Below are 18,831 nucleotides of genomic sequence, written 5' to 3'. Positions count from 1 at the left end.
TTTTGTGAATTAAATTATTTTAAGCATTATAAACTGTTTTAGCTGCAAACTGCTGATCCTCTAGTTAGTATGTCGTTCTGTTTTAAGGATGAATCAAGGAGTAACGCTTCTACAAGATATTCTATGACCCTGCAAGCATCTTTCAGTTGTGTTATGCTCATCAGATGATGGTGGCAACTTTTAGTTTGTGTTGTCCTTCCCTTAATCTTCAGACACAGCAGTTGTGGTTTTCTTCCAATCACCAACTGAACCCACCAATAAAGTCACATTTGTAGATATGAAGGTCTGAATTGCAAGCACATGATTTCAAACTGGGCAATATGTGGAAATGTTTTTTTTAGATTAGATTACTTACAGTGTGGAAACAGGTCCTTCGGCCCAACAAGTCCACACTGACCCGCCGAAGCGCAACCCACCCAGACCAATTCCCCTACATTTACCCCTTCACCTAACTCTACGGGCAATTTAGCAAGGCCAGTTCACCTAACCTGCGCGTTTTTGGACTGTGGGAGGAAACCGGAGCACCTGGAGGAAACCCACCAGACACAGGGAGAATGTGCAAACTCCACACAGACAGTCGCCTGAGGCAAGAATTGAACCCGGGTCTCTTGCGCTGTTAGGCAGCACTGAGCCACCGTGCTACCCATATTTTAAATATTAAGAACAAAAGCTATGGAAGACTTCAAAGGTTAATGAAAATAGTTACTGACCGGCATAATTGTTTGTGCAATGCATGAACCTTGTTTACATTTAATGTAGATTGTGATTTGAATGTAAAACTACACAATATTAATTGTGGAGAAATAATGAAATATAAAAAGGGTAGAATGCATCAAGTGATGAAATCCAGAGGTTTAGATTGATCTCCTCACTTAAAATATGAATTAGTAAGACAAAAGTGCTTTCTGCAGATGTATCAGCCTGTCTTGTCAAAGGTCTTGCTAAAGTCCTCTGCTAGATATATAATCCTTAAGGTCCCTTCTTAACCCTTGCTGCTCCAAAGAAAAGAACCTCAGTCTATCCAATCTTTCCTCCTAGCTCAGACGTCCAGCCCAGACACAGTGAAAGACACAAGGTGCACGAATCTTTATTCCGTTTCCACCACCAGGAAGAAGGGAAACGCCCTAGTGGCCAGTGACCTTCACATCAAAGGGCAATGCTGCGTGATCAAACAGTGAAGGGGAGGACAGGGGTTAAATCAAAATAGAACTGGACGGGGAAATAATACACTCCACTCCTCGCGGCGCCCACCTCTCCCCGAACAACTCCAGGGTGTTTGTGGACACCGTGTGCTCCTTCTCCGGAGACACCCGGGCTCTAACGTAACCGCGGAAAAGAGGCAGGCAGTCGGCTCTAACAACCCCCTCCATGGCCCGCTGCCTGGACCTATTTATGGCCAGTTTGGCCAGGCCCAGGAGCAGACCCACAAGGAGATCTTCAGACCTGCCCTCCCTCCTCTGTACCGGGTGCCCGAAGATCAGGAGCGTGGGACTGAAGTGCAACCAGAATCAGAGGAGGAGGTTTTTGAGAAAATCAAAAAGGGAGTGTAAACGCCCATACCCCAATATATACATGGTCCACAGACTCCACAGCACCACAGAACAAGCAGTTGGGCTGGGAGTCCATGAACCACCGCAATCTGCAGTTGCAGGGGACCGCTGCGTGCAGCACCCTCCATCCCAGATCCCTGAGAGAAAGGAAGAGGTCCCCTCCACAGAGAGCTCTCCACTGGGGATCTCCACCGTCCGGTGGCAAATGGGCACGCCAAGGCGTGTCTGGGCGGTGGATGAGGGAGAATAGGTGGACGGTGTGCAGCAGCAGTCGATACAGGGCCCGTCTTTTTACGTCCTTAAAAGGGACAAAACTAAAATTCCAGAGGCGGCTCAGGTTGTGGGGCACAGGTTCCCACGGGAAGTACGGGACCTTGGGGCCAATGTGAAATTCCGTCCAGGCTGGGGTAAGCGCGGATGGGATTCCACCACACACCTGAGCATCCTCCAACTGGTGCACTACGTCGGGTCTGAGCACCACCATTTTAAGGCGTCGGATGGCGGTGGCCACGTACAGGACGTCTGCCGCTGCCGTGCTCGCTATGTCCTGCAGCAGCGTCTAGCTCAGGCCCCCGGCACCCAGCACGTCCCCGACCCTAGTCACCCTCGCCGCCACGGCCATCCCCTCTGACAGCCACTCGAACCCCCAAGTACGGAGGTGTGGATTCCTGAGCAATGGCTCCCTGACGACAGCCGCTACTCCTGATGGAGGGTAGGCGCGACGCGATTCGACCATGTTCCAGACAGTGATCAGATCCTGGTAAAAGACAGGTAGCGTCCTGAGGGTGACCTCCAAACCGTCATGGTCGACGAACAGGAGCTGCGTGTCGTAGTTGAGGTTACGCACCTGGCGGAAAATAAAGAAAAAGAAAAAAAAAATAAAACAGCTTCACACATTCGTATTATGATGTTTTCCCAATAGTTTTTAATGGCAATAATCAGTAAATATTTTTACATGAACTTGATCAGATATCGGTTCAGGGATAGGTGGAACTCGAACCCCGATCTCTTAAGTCAGTGCTATGACTACAGCCGCCCTTCCCGGAGAGAGATCACCTCAATAAGTCTGATATTGTATTAACATTCGAAGAGTATGGTGCTGGAAAAGTACAGTAGGTCAGGCAGCATCCGAGGAGCAGGAGAATCAACGGTTCAAGAATAAGCCCTTGATCAGGAATGAGGCTTGCGGCCCAAGGGAGCTGAGAGATAAATGGGAGGGGGGGTGTGGCTGGGAGATGGTAGCTGGGAATGCAATAGGTAGATGAAGGTGAGGGTGAAGGTGATAGGTCGGAGAGGAGGGTGGAGCAAATAGGTGGGCAAGAAAATGGACAGGAGGGCAGTGCCAAGTTGGAAGGTTGGATCTGGGATAAGGCTAGGGATGGAGAAATGAGGAAACTGGTGAAATCCACATTGTTACCGTATGGTTAGAGGGTCCGAAGGCAGAAGATGATGTGTTCTTCCTCCAGGTGTTGAACGGTTACAATTTGGCAGTGGAGGAGGCCTAGAACTTGCATGTCCTTGGTGGAGTGGTAGCAGGAGTTAATGTGTTCAGTCGCCTGGCGGTGGAGTCGTTTAGTGCATGTGTCCCAGAAATGTTCCGCAAGTTGGCATTCTGTCTCCCCAATGTAAAGGAGACCACATTGGGAGCAAGGGACACAGTAGGTGACGTGTGGAAAGACAGGTAATTCTGTCGGATGTGAAAGAATCCTTTGGGGCCTTGAACGGAGGTAATGGGGGAGGTGTGGCGCAGCTTTTGCACTCCTTACAGTGAGGGGGGGGAGGGGGGCGGGCGTCGCACAGAGAATGGTCTGTCCAGAACACAAATAGGGGTGGAAGAGAAATATATCCCTGGTGGTGGGGTCTGTTTGTCATAGAGTCATAGAGATGTACAGCACAGAAACAGACCCTTCAGTCCAACTCGTCCATGCCGACCAGATATCCCAACCCAATCTAGTTCCACCTGCCAGCACCTGCCCCATATCCCTCCAAACCCTTCCTATTCATATGCCCATCCAAATGCCTCTTAAATGTGGCAATGTTACCAGCCTCCACCACTTCCTCTGGCAGCTCATTCCAGTTCACACACTCTGTGTGAAAAAGTTGCTCAGTTGTTTGATTCAAGGAGTGAAATTTCAGGCTGCAAACTTCAGCTGATTAGGATGGTGGGAGTGACCGGGAATGCTTAGGATTATTGGTCAGCGTAATGTTATTCTATTCTTTTTTTTAATTTGGCCATAAAGATCTTGAGATTTGAGTGAACCTTTTTGATTTGGCCTCTTCATGTGTCTCAAATGTCAGTAAAGTTGAAAACTTGTGCATTGTTTAAGCATGACTTGGCTATGATTATACTCCCTTAGCATCTCCAACTGCAACGAGTTTCTTGTCAGCAACAAATCACCCCTCATTTCTTTGGGACCGTAACTCAAAATCTGATTATCTTAATCCTGAAATTTATTTTTTTTAAATCATGCATTGCCTTTTCAAGTTGTGCATGCTCAGGTCATACAAGGGAGAGCTAATCACTTTTCACATGCGGTGCAGGAGTGGTTTCTGTTATATTTTCAGTAATGATGCAGGAATTGTTACCATTAGCCAAGTTTTAATTGAAGGTTGGCTATAATGAGGAACTGTACGAAAGTCAAGAAACAGCCAGGAGGGGAATTTAATCAGTCAGGATCGCTGAAGTGAGAGGTGTAAACTGGTGCTAAGAGAACCCAGCTTCTAGATGGTGAAAGGAGCACAGGCATAAATTCTACATGGCAGTGCTATGCCATTACCGAGTGACTGATGCATTTTGTTGACAGGATTGGACTATTTAACCAACCTTCTTGCATTCAGTGAAATAGTGATCACTGAATGCCAGATTGGTGGAAAGTTCTCGGTGCTGTCAGCACTCCATTCCCCTCCCTACTTCCCCAATCCAAATTGAGCCTGTACTGTCTGTCCTCAGCTAAACAGTCGATGCACTCAGAAATTGAACCTCAGGAGGTGTACATAAACAACCAATGTGAGATTATTGCACAGAGCATAGTTTGTAGGTGGTGGAAATGGCAGAGGATGATGCGATGTATCTGGAAGTTGACCGGCCAGCTGTATTCCCTGTGCGTGGAGGTTTCTCTGTGCCTCTTGTGGAGGAGGTTGTCCAGGCTGGTTATGCATGGTGTGGGCACAGGGTTGGTCCTCTCAGCATACGCCGACAAGGTGCTCCTCACTTTCACTAACCCAGCTGACCTCGGGAGGATGCGCTAGTGCCAGGCTGTGTACTCGGCAGCGTTTTCCGCCAGGATCAACTGTTCCAAATGTTCTGCACTACTGTTCAATCCGTGGCGGGTGGACTCCCTGCATGAGGAGTTATGGGGGTTCAGCTGGAGTACCACACATTCCCTCTATCTGGGGGTCTACCTCTCGCAGCTGAGAAATCCTGGCCAGCAAACTGGCAGGAGCTGGAGGCCAAAGTCTCGGCTCGCCTAGGCCGCTGGACAGGACTGCTCCGAGTGCTATCTTACAGGAGTCGAGTGCTGGTCATAAACCAGCTGGTGGCTGCCATGCTGTGGTACCGGCTGGTCCCTTTCATCCCTCCTCCTGGTTTTGTCGCTGACATCCAGAGAATGTTGGTTCACTTCTTCTGGGACAAAAAGATGCAGTGGGTCACTGCGCAGGTCCTGAGTCTCCCTGTTGAGGAGGGCAGTCAGTTGCTGGTGTGTGTTCGCACCCAGGTGATGACTTTCCACCTTCAGGCCTTGCAGCGATATCTTTACATTGAGCCTCTTCCTAGGTGGTGTGCCCTGGTGACGTGTTTTTTCCGCCAGGTGCGTAACCTCAACTATGACACACAGCTCCTGTTCATCAACTATGACAGTTTGGAGGTCGGTCCTCAGAATGCTGTCTGTCTTTTACCAGGACCTGATCACTGTCTGGAACATGGTCCAATCGCATTGCGCCTACCCTCCGGCAGGAGTAGCAGCTGTTGTAAGGGAGCTGTTGGTCAGGAATCTGCATCTCTATACTCCCAGATTCGAGCAGCTGTTGGGAGGACTGTGGCAACGAGGGTGACCAGGGTTGGGGATGTGCTGGATGGCGGGGACCTGGGCTGGACGCTGCCGCAGGACATACCAAGCGGGGCAGTGGTAGACGTCCAGTTCGTGGCCACTGCCATTCGATGCCTTAAAACGGTAGTGCTTGGGCCCAACACAGTGCACCAGATGGAGGATGTTCAGGTGTGCGGTGCAGAAGTTGTCATGCGGTAGTGTGGGGGGAAGGAAAAAAAGGAAAAAATGATAAACAAGAGTGTCAAAGATTCTGTACACTCCGACAGCTGGCTCTGAGGGAGCTGGATCAGTGGCAAGGTCTCTCCATTAAAAAAATGTTTGCAGAAAAAATAATCACTACCGCTGTTAGGCGGTTGTGTGGGGGAAACTTAAAAAAGAGTGTCAGAAAAAAAATGAAGACAGGAGTCTTCCTGAGAGCTGGCTCTGAGGGAGCTGGATCAGTGGTGAAGGATTCTCCATTTTGTAAAAGAGAAAAAGAAGGAAAAAAATGTTTGCAGACTGTTGTTAGGCAGTAGTGTGGGGGAAGAAAAAAAACAAAAAAAAGTTTGCATGACCCCAAAATTGGAGGTGTAATGGACCGTGAAAAACATTACCTCAAAATACAACTTGACCTTGATCAGAGTGTGATTGTAAGGCCCTGCTGCGACAGTGGCAGTGTGGTGGGACGGTCTGGAAATCCTTCCTTTGACAGCTTCAGGGGTGGCTTTGGTGGCAGCGTCCTGCAGCCACTCCAGAAACCCTGGAGCAAAAGGTGAACTTGCTCCTAACTTTGTCTCAATTATTTCTTTTTATAATTTCTGCAATTAAAATTGGGCCAAATTGTGAGGACTTACAAACATCACACTGTACTTCCAAAAATACAAGTGCCAATAAATTGTCATTCAATTTAATCATATTGGCAGATTAACCATACAGTTCAAGTTCTAATTCTCAGGTCTGTTCAGCCCTTAACCAATAGCAAATTCTTGCATCCAATCTACCTATTGTTTATCAACTCTTTCCTTGAAAAAAAGTGCTTCTAACAATACAGTAGATGATATATAATCAGGATATTTCAATAAATCAAATTCCGAACATCCATTAATCCGAGAGGAGATCCACTCGTAATATTTAAGGACACTAAGAAAAAGTGAGGACTGCAGATGCTGGAGATCAGAGTCGAGAGTGTGGCGCTGAAAAAGCACAGCAGGTCAGGCAGCATCCAAAGTGCAGGGGAACCGATGTTTCGGGCATAAGCCCTTCATCAGGAATGAGGCTTGTGGGTCGGGGAGCTAAGAGATAAATGGGAGTGGAGTGGGATTGGTGTGAAGTTAGCTGAGAGTGTGATAGGTAGATGAAGGTGAGGGAGAAGGTGATAGGTCGGAGAGGAGGATGGAGCGGATAGATGGGAAAGATGATGGACAGGTCATGGAAAATGAAAATCTTGGAGGAGGTTAAGGGCAAGGGTGATGTCCTGAACGGAGGTGGGGAGTTCCTGGACTAAGGGGGAACAGGACAGTGTCAAGGTATGCAGGGATGAGTTCAGTGGAACATGAGCAGGCTGAGACAATGCGTCAATTGGGGAAGTCAGTTTTGTGAATCTTTGGTAGGAGGTAGAATCGGGTGGTGCGGGATGGGAGATGGGAGATCCCCAGTGGTGATGAGGTTGTGGATGGTCTGGGAGATGATGGTTTGTTGATGGGAGGTGAGGTCATGGTTGAGAGGGCAGTAGGAGGAGGTGTCTGCGAGTTGGCGCCTGGCTTCAGCAGTGTAGAGGTTGGTGCGCTAAACTACTACTGTACCCCACTTGTCTGTGGGTTTGACTGTGAGCTTGGGGTTGGAGTGGAGGGCTGCGCATTGTGAGGGTGGGAGGTTGGAGTGGGTGAGAGGGGTGGACAGGTTGAAGTGGTCGATATCACGGTGGGAGTTAGAAATGAAGAGGTCAAGGGCGGGTAACAGGCCAGCATGGGGTGTCCAGTGGATGGGATGTATTGGAGAAGTGAGAAGGGGTCATCAGTGAGCGGGCGGGAGTCTTGGTAGAAAAAGTGGGTCCAGAGGCAGAGGTGGTGGAGGAAATGTTCAAGGTCGTGACGCGTGTTGAACTCATAAATCTGGGAGCATACAAGGGATGAAGGTGAGGCCTTTGCTTAAGACTAAATGTTCGTCCTCAGTGAGGGATTGGTCTAGGGGAATAGTAAACACAGCAGGGCTGTGAGCTAGGACCTGGGGTGGGGCTGGAGCTGGGTGTGGGGGTGGAGACAGTCACTTGAGTGGACAGAGAACTTTCCCTCTGCAACTCCCTCGTCAGGTCCATGCCTCCTACCAGCCCACACCGCACTCCTGGCACATTCCCCTGCCACCACAGGAAGAGCAAAAACTGTACCTACACCACTCTCATCACCTTCGTCTAAGGCCCCAAAAATTCCTTCCACATCCAAGAGAAATTTACCTGTACCTCCACCAATGTCATCTACTGTATCCGTTGCACCCAATGTGGTCTCCGCTACATCGAGAGATAGGATGCCTCCTTGCAGATCGTTTCAGAGAACATCTCTGGGACATCTGCACCGACCAATCCCACTGCCCTGTGGCAGAACGCCCCATCCCACGCAGTCAAGGACACCCAAGTCCTGGGCCTCCTCCATTGCCAAACCCTTACCACCCGCCACCTGGAAGACGAACTTTTCATATTCCACCTTGGGGTGCTGCAACCACACTGGATCAATGTGGATTGCAGCAGTTTCCTCATTTGCCCTCCCCCCACATTATCCTAGTCCCAAGCCTCCAACTCGGTACTGCCCTCCTGACCTGCACATTACCTTTCCCATCCATCCACTCCACCCTCCTCTTCGATCTATCACTATTTCCCTCACCTTCATCCACCTATCGCAATCTCAGCTACCTTCTCCCCCAAACCCATTCCCCTCCCATTTATCTCTCGGGGCCCCCAGCCCACAAGCCTCATTCTTGATGAAGGACTTATGCTCGAGATGTCAGTTCTCCTGATCCTTGGATGCTGCATAACCTGCTGTGCTTGTCCAGCATCACACTCTCGATATTTAAGGACATGTTTGTATGGATGAAATCAATTAAAATGGGTGATCATTAAAGAAGGTAATTTTTTTAACTCAAACTCGATTACTGCCTAAACTTAATACAATAAAGCGCCACATACCAGACTTCATAGAATCCCTACAGTGTGAAAACAGGCAATTTGACCCAACAAGTCCACAGGGACCCTCCGAAGAGTAACCCACCCAGACCCATTCCCCTACCCTATTACTTTACATTCACCTCTGACGAATGCACCTAATCTCCACATCCCTGAACACAATGGACAATTTAGCATGGCAAAGTCACCTAAAAAGCACATCTTTGGATTGAGGGAGGAAACCTGAGTGCCCGGAAGAAACCCATGCAGACACGGGAATAATGTACAAACTGCGCACAGACAGTCGCCCGATGTTGGAATCGAACCCAGGTACCCGGTTTGGATGTTTTATTAAATCAAGATTCCAGATCTGTAATAGTAAATTAAATGTTCTTACTTGGTTCAATTCAGCTCCACTTTCTTTCAACAGTGTCTGCAATGAAAATCCAATCTCTGTTAAATTTCTAATTTTGAAGTCCAGAAATAATTAGGCTTAAATTTTTACCTGAGCAGAGACCCTTTCCATCATGGTAGAAATAGCAGAACTATCAGAAGAGATTAAGTCCTGCCCTGGTTGTGACGATGCTGCTTCTTGAATAAGGTTAGGTTGTCCATGTTTTTTTTCAGAGGGTCATAAAGATAGGGGTTCCGTTTTGTCTGTGTTTATCTACTTGAAGAAGTTTTTAAGTTTTAAAAAGAACTTGTGTTGCAAACATTTCGTCCCCTGTCTAAGTGACATCCTCAGTGCTTGGGAGCCTCCTGTGAAGCGCTTCTGTGTTGTTTCCTCCGGCATTTATAGTGATTTGTACCTGCCGCTTCCGGTTGTCAGTTCCAGCTGTCCGCTGTAGTGGCCGGTATATTGGGTCCAGGTCGATGTGTTTGTTGATAGAATCTGTGGATGAGTGCCATGCCTCTAGGAATTCCCTGGCTGTTCTCTGTTTGGCTTGCCCTATGATAGTAGTGTTGTCCCAGTCGAATTACTATTATAGGGCAAGCCAAACAGAGAACAGCCAGGGAATTCCTAGAGGCATGGCACTCATCCACAGATTCAATCAATAAGCACATCGACCCTGGACCCAATATACCGGCCACTGCAGCGGACAGCTGGAACTGACAACCGGAAGCGGCAGAGACAAATCACTATAAATGCCGGAGGAAACAACACAGAAGCGCTTCACAGGAGGCTCCCAAGCACTGAGGATGTCACCTAGACAGGGGACGAAACGTCTGCAACACAAATTCCCAGCTCGGCAAACAGAACCACAACAATGAGCACCCGAGCTACAAATCTTCTCACAAAAGTTTTAAAAAGAACACTTGTATAATGAAAGGAGAGTGGCACTTCTCCTAGCTCAGCTTTTCTCTGGTTTGTTTTGGTTTTAAACAGTCTAGCTGTTCAGAGCTGCTGGTCAGTTGTGTGTGAGAAACAAAGCTCACACACTTCAATAATTTCAGTCCGAGACAAAAATCTGAATCAGTAGTGTCATTTATTTTACACTTGCAAGTGGGTGTGATGTCACAAGGCAGGGACAAAACACACACCGAATTCGACAAACGCTCGATATTTATATAATTTGGCTTCTTTTGTTTTACATTGCTCTTCCCCTATCTTCATCCTCCAGTTCCCTAAGACTGGGCCCATTATTCCTGTTTATCTGGTCTTGTCTGTGACAAAATGCTTACTCTGACCTCACAAGGCCGTTTGACCTCATCCCATCCTTTGCTTACCATTATCTACTCCCTCCATCTGCACTGCCCCTCACAGCATCTTATCATTAAGCCCTTTTAATTGGGGTTTGTTCCTGTGTCTCTGTACGTGGGAAACCTACTGTTTATACAGGCCTCTCTTCAAGCATTTTATCTAGTGCCTGTATTTCTACCATTGTTTTGCAATCACGTTTCATGCTGGTATACAATTATATATTTCCTCCACATAGTTTCCATTCTTGTTGACTCAGCTCTCGGCCAAAACAACCACACACTGATGTGAGTTCATTTACTTTGTATCAGAAATTATAATTGCAGAACTGCAGAAGAAACATTAATTTACCAATATCCCACAATTTCCCCTTTTTCTTTTGTTACCATTTGTTATCTTCTGCATTTTTTTCTTTTTAACATTGCCCCCAAAATTCGCAAGCACCATTCCAGAGATTTCATCCATCTTGGTTTCATTCATCTCCTCATCATTTAGTCGATAAAGTTCCTCTGTCTGATTCCCTCTTAGGGGCATCTGTTTCATCAAGGCTGTTTCAATCAGTCTTTGGGTGAGCCCTCGTATACAGGATATGATACAACAGCCAATGGCCACCAATACCCCAACTACTACTATCAGGGAAGTAAGGATGGAAACCACCATCCCCTTCCATTTTCCAAACCATGATTCAAGCCATCCCGTGAGAGATGTGTCTACTCCTGAATTCTCAGCCAGTTCCTCTGCTAAGGTAGTCAATCCCCTTAAGGCCCGAGTAATTGAACCATCAGGTGCAGTATTATTAGGAATAAAGGTACAACAGCTTCCTCCTAACATCACACACACACCCCCTTTTTCTGCTAAAATCATATCAAGGGCTATTCTATTTTCCCATGCCATCCTACTTGTCGCATCAAGCTGTTCTGATATTCCTTTAACCGCATCTCTTGTATAATTTATAAATCGCTGTTGATTATAGAAAATGTAATTTATCCAATCTACATTTTTATTAATTGTTACCCACCAAAAGAGAGCTGACTCAAAGCCTGCTGCAATCTGGTTACGAACCCAGGTGGTTCCCTTTCCGCTCGGGTGGAAGCGAGACAGGAAGGGCATGAAATGTATGATAGCCCTGCAGCCCTTGAATTCATCAGGTACTCCCCTAGGGAATCCTACCGAGTCGAGATAAATCCTGTCATCGAAAGAAGTGTCTAACAGTAATCTCTTACCCCTTCCCTTTTTCCCTACTATCTTTTCCTTCTCAAATGCCAGGGTAAATGGAATTGAAAATTGTACAATTGCACATATCCCTCTCCAATCCGGAGGTAGCGTGGGTCTCAATATTTTGCCTCCACAGTACCACCACAGATCCGCTTGGGGAACCTTTAGTGCTGAGTAGTTCCCTCCCTTCTCCGTTTCGGTAACATTCTTAATCTCTGTACATAATTTCAGCTCCCCCAAATCTCTCGACCGACTTGTACCTCGTCTACGCACACACGACATGTGATTTCCAACTGCGGCGGAAAATGTGGGGGGGGGACTTTTGCATCTTTCTTCTCCAAGGGAGGGAACATCAGAGATAGGGAGGTACAATTCCTATCACTCCATGCAGTCTCATCCTGCTACAGGGTTACCATATATTTCATGCCCTTCCTGTCTCGCTTCCACCCGAGCGGAAAGGGAACCACCTGGGCCACTGGCCTACCGAAGGCACATGCATAGCAATTGCTTTTGTTCAGACTTTTTACAGTATACTTTACCCATTCAACCCAGGCATTTGCATCCCCGTACCCAGTTTCTATTTCGATGGTCTGTTTCAAGTCATTTACCTCTATAATTTTTACTACTTTAGGATCATCGGGAGGGGTGAAAGGTTGCATCTTATTACCCAGTAATTCTACCTGTTTTCCCTGTCCTACGCTAATTAAAAAACAACAGCCCAAGAAATCCTTCCCATTTACTTCCATTTCGATCCCAAATGTTTCATTTAATTGTATCTCATAGGTGCCCCCCCCCCACCCCCCCCACCCCCAGAATTGCTTCATGCCATGTGGTTTTCCTTATTGTTAGGTATATTGGGTTACACTTTTTATCGGGACAATCGCGAGCTGGTCGGAAGGGGGCCCGGTGTACTGTGACGAGACCATTATACAAAGTACCATCCCCAAGGCCATCCCCATAGGACTTAAGATGTATCTCAGAGCTGCGGTACTGTCTCTGATTAGCTACACCCCCACAATTTATTAAGCTGCATGCATCAGCGTCTATTATTTGTGGATTATCAGACTCAGGAACTGTTAATAATACATATGAAAATGATATTTGACAAAATCCCAATACTAAGAGGGCTAGCATCATAACTCTAAACATTCCCAGTATTCTAAACATCATGCTGAAGCACAAAAAGACTTAATATACAATCTTACAGAAATAATCGCGCGCTCGCATCGCCACTATATAATCAGTTACTCAAAGTCTCTTTAGTCTGAGTTTCAGCGGGTCTTGCGTTGATTTGGCTGTCCAGACTTCTTCCTCAACTGGAGGGTCCACAGGCCCTTTGATCCGAGTGTAGTGAGTCCAGCCTTTCTCCGCGTCCTTATTGCCGTTTCGGTAGTCAAAAGAGCCTGGTACGGCCCTTCCCAGTCCGGCTGCAATTTAGTCTCTGTCAATGATTTTACTAAGATCCAATCACCCGGCCGGATGGGGTGAACGGTGAATTCAAGGGGTGGAGTCTGTGCCAATAAATCCTGTTTTCTGAGGAAAGACAAAGAGGAGGACAAAAGGTAAAAACAATGACTGCAGATGCTGGAAACCAGATTCTGGATCAGTGGTGCTGGAAGAGCACAGCAATTCAAGCAGCATCCTGATTTTGCCTGTCCTCGGATGCTGCCTGAATTGCTGTGCTCTTCCAGCACCACTGATCCAGAAAGAGGAGGACAAGCCCAGTATATACTTCTTTAAAAACAAATCTTTAGTTTCGGGAATTGGCAATTCTCCATTCGTTCCCAGATAAGGTAATCCAAGTAAGATTTCATAGGGGGATAGTCTCAAATCTTTCCTCTGCCAAGGGACAAGCCCAAAAGGCATCCTTTAAATCTATCACACTAAACCATTTGTGGTCATGGGGGATCTTACTTAATCTCTAATCAGTCCCTCAATTACTGGCTGCAGTCCTCGTGTACCTTCTATGGAAATAGGATACTGTCGCTCACAGACAATGTCCCCTTTCCTTTTTAAATTTATTAGAAGGGGAGGGATCTGTAGTTTTCCACGATTCCCTTCTCTAGCCCATACAATAGGGTCTATCTCTCTCTCCACATCCTCTGTCAACATCGCCAGTTGTACAACTAATTCTTTTTCCTGAATTCCAATCTCCAGTCCTAAGAGGATAATTAAGTCTCTCCCTAGTAAGTTACTTCCTATATCAGGAATATACAGCAGTTCCCCTGTGACCCTATCCTTAGGACCTTCTATCACCATAGGTTCAAATACTGGAACAGTAAATCCTTCCCCTTTTACCCCCGAAACAGTAATTGACCGTGTCGACATTTCTACCTTCTTTGGTTTAAAATTCAGCAATGACCGTGCTGCCCCCGTATTTACTAGGAAGACTGCCTCTTCCCTACAGGGTCCCACCTTCAAGTTTATCAAGGGTTCCTGGTGGGCCCCCGAGGGCAGGAACCCCTGACACCCCTATTCTTCATCAAAATTCATAAGCGGAATTGCCCTTTCTTCCCTTTGTAGATCAGGACACTCCCGCTTAAAATGCCCTATCTTTCCACAATAATAGCATCCTGCCTGTGGAGACTTCCATCTCTGCCCCTGTCGCCCAAACCTTCTATCAAATGCTCCCCCTTGTCCTCTCCCTCTCCCTCTCTGTCCTACATGCTGCCACCCGCTGCTCCGGTTGCTCACTATTGGTTCCATTCTCCTCTTAACTACCTCATCAACCGTAGCTACCATCATTTTCGCCTTCTGTTTTTGTCTCTCATCCTCCCTCTTTACAAACACTTTCTGTGCCTCTCTCAACAATTCATCTAATGGTTTTTCACTCCATCCTTCTATCTTCTGTATCTTTCTCTGTATGTCTGGCCACGCTTTTGTCACAAAATGTACTTTCAAAAGACCCTGTGCCACTGAGTCCTCAGGGTTCATTCCAGAATATTTCCGCATTAAGTCCCTTAATGCGGAGTCTCATCTTTCTCCTGTCTAACTTCAAAGGCTCTAGTCAAATTCTGTGACTTCGGAACTGCCTCTCTTAGATTCTTTTAGAATCAGGTCTTTCAATTCCCTCATTTCTTCTCTATGCTCCGGGTTTTGGTTTTCCCACTGGAGATCTCTGAGGGGAAACTTTACCTCTCCCTGTCCAGCATCCCTATCTCCAATCGGGTGTTCCCTGTCCCATATTTTAGTGGCTACTCCTCATATAAGTCCTCTTTCTTCCCCAGTAAATAGTATATTCAAAATAGACATTAACTCAGCCCACGTATACAGACTGGGTCCCAAATATTGATCAATTTGTTCAGACAACTCTACCGGATCCTCAACCAGGACCTTCATCTCCTTTTTAAATGTTCTGACCTCCCCACTGGTGAGGGGGGCACTTACAAACCCAATCTCTTTGTCCCCTATGGGTACCTCCCGAAGGGGATAAGTCATTACATTCTTCCCCTTTTTCTTTCTTAAAGAAATATTGCAATATTTCTAGCTCCCCATATCTTCAAACACCAATTCATCAATTCATGCTTGACTAACTTTAAAGCCTGTTCCAAACTTGTAAATATATTCATATATTTACATTCATTTATTCAGTATTTAATATTTAAAATGTAAAATGCATACAGTTCCCAATTTTGAAATCCATTGTAATCACCCGGTTTTAGTCCCTTAATTTCAATCCAAAATTAGTTTTCTTAAGTAGTCCTGACCAATCATTGCTCAATTACAATACTATAGGTCGTGAAATAATCAGAGCTGCCTTAAAAGAATTTTTCTATTCAAGTTTAAAAATAAACTTCTAATGCATGAACAATGGCCGAATCCAAGGTCACAGATATTAACCACAGGATTTTATTTTTACTACAATCTAATGTTGAACTGAAACTTCAACTGTCCTCCATAAATCGCTTTTATGTTAAGATAAAAGAGATTAGTTAGAAACTGATAATAAGGCAGTCATGATCTGTAAAAAGAACAGGAGTTATCATTCTTTTTTTCATAATCTCTATAGAATCCTTAACCTTAAAAGAAATCATGTTCAGTTTCCATAATAAAAATCAGATTCAAAACAGTCCTGGAACTCAAGCTCCAGGGAATAAAACACAAACATTCAATCACCAACAAACAAATGTTCATTCAAACCAAATCACAAAGGGTTAAACTTTCTACCAGCTGTACAGCTCTTTTCATTCTCTCTCTCTCACACATTGACATATAAATTCAGATATTTACAAACCCAGTCTTCGTCCGACCTGTACTTTGGCCAGAAGACAGCAGGACGAAGAATGGATTCCTTAGTCCATACAAAGCAACAATATCTAATCATCTTTCTCCCTTGTACAAGTATTATTTCTCCAATTCCACAACATCCTGCCCAAAGGACTTTCTGGAGGTATGCTGTAAGGGAACGCGCCTCCATTTCCATTGCCTTTTTCATCTTTTGTTTCCCCGGAGGCTGTCTCCTTTTCCACGGCACAACCAATATTGAGTTCCTTCGTTAGTCCCTTATTAACTACTAAAACTCAATCCTGGCCACCAAGGCAATACTTAAAAGTCAATTTCCTTACCTTGGTCTGTGCACAGAGTTGCCTGGCCCCTTTTCGCCGTATTACCTATCAACCTCCCATCACTGTCTGATTCAGATGTCTCTCTTGTGGGATCCGTACCAGTCACCCAAGGGAGCAGACCAAACCGGGACACGAGACTGCTCCTCAATGGGGAACGGGATGCGTCTTCCCAGTGTCCAAGGCCAACCACCCCCCTCCCCGGCGATGGAAGAAAATCCCGGACAGCCCCCAATTGTGAGAAACAAAGCTCACACACTTCAATAATTTCAGTCCGAGACAAAAATCTGAATCAGTGGTGTCATTTATTTTACACTTGTAAGTGGGTGTGATGTCACAAGGCAGGGACAAAACACACACTGAATTCGACAAACGCTCAATATTTATATAATTTGGCTTCTTTTGTTTTACATTGCTCTTCCCCTATCTTCTTCCTCCAGTTCCGTAAGACTGGGCCCATTATTCCTGTTTATCCGGTCTTGTCTGTGACAAAATGCTTACTCTGACCTCACAAGGCCGTTTGACCTCATCCCATCCTTTGCTTACCATTATCTACTCCCTCCATCTGCGCTGCCCCTCACAGCATCTTATCACTAAGCCCTTTTAATTGGGGTTTGTTCCTGTGTCTCTGTACAAGTGGGAAACCTACTGTTTATACAGGCCTCTCTTCACAGCATTTTACCTAGTGCCTGTATTTCTACCATTGTTTTGCAATCACGTTTCATGCTGGCATACAATTATATATTTCCTCCACATAGTTTCCATTCTTGTTGACTCAGCTCCCGGCCAAACCAACCACACACTGATGTGAGTTCATTTACTTTGTATCAGAAATTATAATTGCAGAATTGCAGAACTGCAGAAGAAATATTAATTTACCTATATCCCACAGTTGTTACCTAAGAATCCAAAAGAAACAGCTACATAAAGATGTTCCATGCTGAATCACTCTCTCCTGTGAGACCCTGTGTTTGATTTTACCTGTTTTTGGCAAGGGGTGCTTATGGGGATTGTTGCAGGAATTTGGAACAGCTTAACTAAATTGGGATAGTCCATTAGGTTTTCGGATAATTTAAGTTATTCTGTCTTCTGATCTCTTTGTGTTTCATTTCGTACTCTGTAAAATAAGTTGTTTTGTTTAAAAATTAAGAGTTTTGATCAGCTGCATCACTCCTGGAATATCAACATTAAACCTGCTCAAAACTACTAAAAAAGTTAGGGTCTGGGTTACCTTCTTGAAATGTTTTGAGGGGGTCTGGCCTGGTCAATAATATGGTACATGACAATCCCTGGGCAGGAAAGGGACAATTGGGCTAGTGGCCATTTAGGGCAGCAGTAACAGGTGAACTACAACAGTGGCTGTTTCAAACAGTGTTATGGAAGTGTAAACAATCTTAACGATAGCGCAGACATGAGCTGCTTTCTCACTATAAAGGTACAACTGGAGGTAGTTTAACCTGCAGTTCAACACGTCTGAGGCGAGGTTGAAAAGGTTGGACCTTCTCGATAATCTCAGCCAGTGTGGGGAATGAACCGCTTTATTGACGTCACCGTGCATGGTGAACCAGCTGTCCTGCTCACTGACCTGGTATCTATGATAACAACATCCTAAACTCACTCCAAAATCTATCATTTTTTATAGCAATTAACTTGAATATTGATAGGTTCGCCATTGTTACAATCAGCTTTGTGCTTTTCTCGGTAGAGACAGATAAAACAGACCGAATTGGAATAATCGCTGTGGAAAGATGACCTTTTTTGGCCCTCCGGGCTCCCCGTAACATTAACCCCCCCTCCCTCCGGTGGAGTGACCGTTGCTCTAAGAGCTGGCGGTGAAATCCTGACGGGATGCAGAATCCCCATCGGTTCTCGGTTCTCATTACCTCCTGCATCAAAACTCCCATGAACCCAAAGACCAGGACACCCTCGACGCTGTATGAGAGAGGGAAAGCCCAACCGTTACGAATCAGCCAGAATCCATTGGTCGCCGAGGAGGTGAGGGCCTTGAGATTGTTGTTGTGGGGGAGGGGGGCACGTCATTGACACACGGCGGCCGCGTTGTCAATGGTAACGAGGCCTGGCGCTTGAGTTGATAGCAGCCTTTCTCCAGTGCCAGGGTTTGCGGTCTTGTAAGAAACCCAAAGAATGAACATTGTTCAAGTTAGTGTGAATTTTCTAAGCGCTGTTGCCTTGGAAAAGCCTTTTTTTCTTAATATCTGGATTGATTATGCCCCGTCAAAAAAAGTACAGTATTTGTCTTAGTCTACCTTTCTTTCAAAGGCAGCTCTCGTCGCCGCATTTTTATTTGTATAATCTGGCATTTGGACTTTTCCACACTAACTTTAGATGGCAGGAATCAAGTATAAACTATCTGAAGTATGAGGATCGAGTATGTGATTAGAAATTTCCATGATGATTGAATATGTTATTTATTAACAAGAAATGCCATGTATTTTATGTAATTCTGCACACTGGTCCAGGAGCTAGACTTACACAGCACGAAAACGGACCCTTCGGTCCAACTCGTCCATTGTGACCAGATATCCTAAATTTATCTAGTTCCATTTGCCAGCATTTGGCTCATGTCCTTCTAAACCCTTCCTATCCATGTACCTATCCAGATGCC

At 45.8% G+C, this 18,831-nt stretch overlaps 1 protein-coding gene across 6 annotated transcripts in view; it reads left to right on the top strand.

Moving 5' to 3' along the window:
* Positions 1–17,473: 17,473 nt before the first annotated feature.
* fam161a (FAM161 centrosomal protein A) overlaps positions 17,474–18,831 on the top strand; it is a 37,765-nt gene continuing 36,407 nt past the window's right edge. For 2 of the 6 annotated variants that reach the window (XM_043696083.2, XM_043696090.2), the window contains exon 1: positions 17,475–18,200. In XM_043696083.2, the coding sequence (XP_043552018.2) occupies positions 18,142–18,200 (59 nt within the window). In that variant the 5' untranslated portion in view covers positions 17,475–18,141. Of the gene's footprint in view, positions 18,201–18,295; positions 18,450–18,831 lie in introns of those variants that run through there. The other 4 variants (XM_087991432.1, XM_043696085.2, XM_043696089.2 and 1 more) reach the window with 4 other exon arrangements.

The sequence above is a fragment of the Chiloscyllium plagiosum genome, unplaced genomic scaffold, assembly GCF_037043375.1.
Source record: "Chiloscyllium plagiosum isolate Xiang-an unplaced genomic scaffold, Cpla_swu_hap1 HiC_scaffold_10, whole genome shotgun sequence".
In the NCBI taxonomy this organism is placed as follows: Eukaryota; Metazoa; Chordata; class Chondrichthyes; order Orectolobiformes; family Hemiscylliidae; genus Chiloscyllium; species Chiloscyllium plagiosum.
The sequence above is the reverse complement of the archived record's forward strand: the minus strand, read 5'-3'. Positions and strand labels throughout refer to the sequence as shown.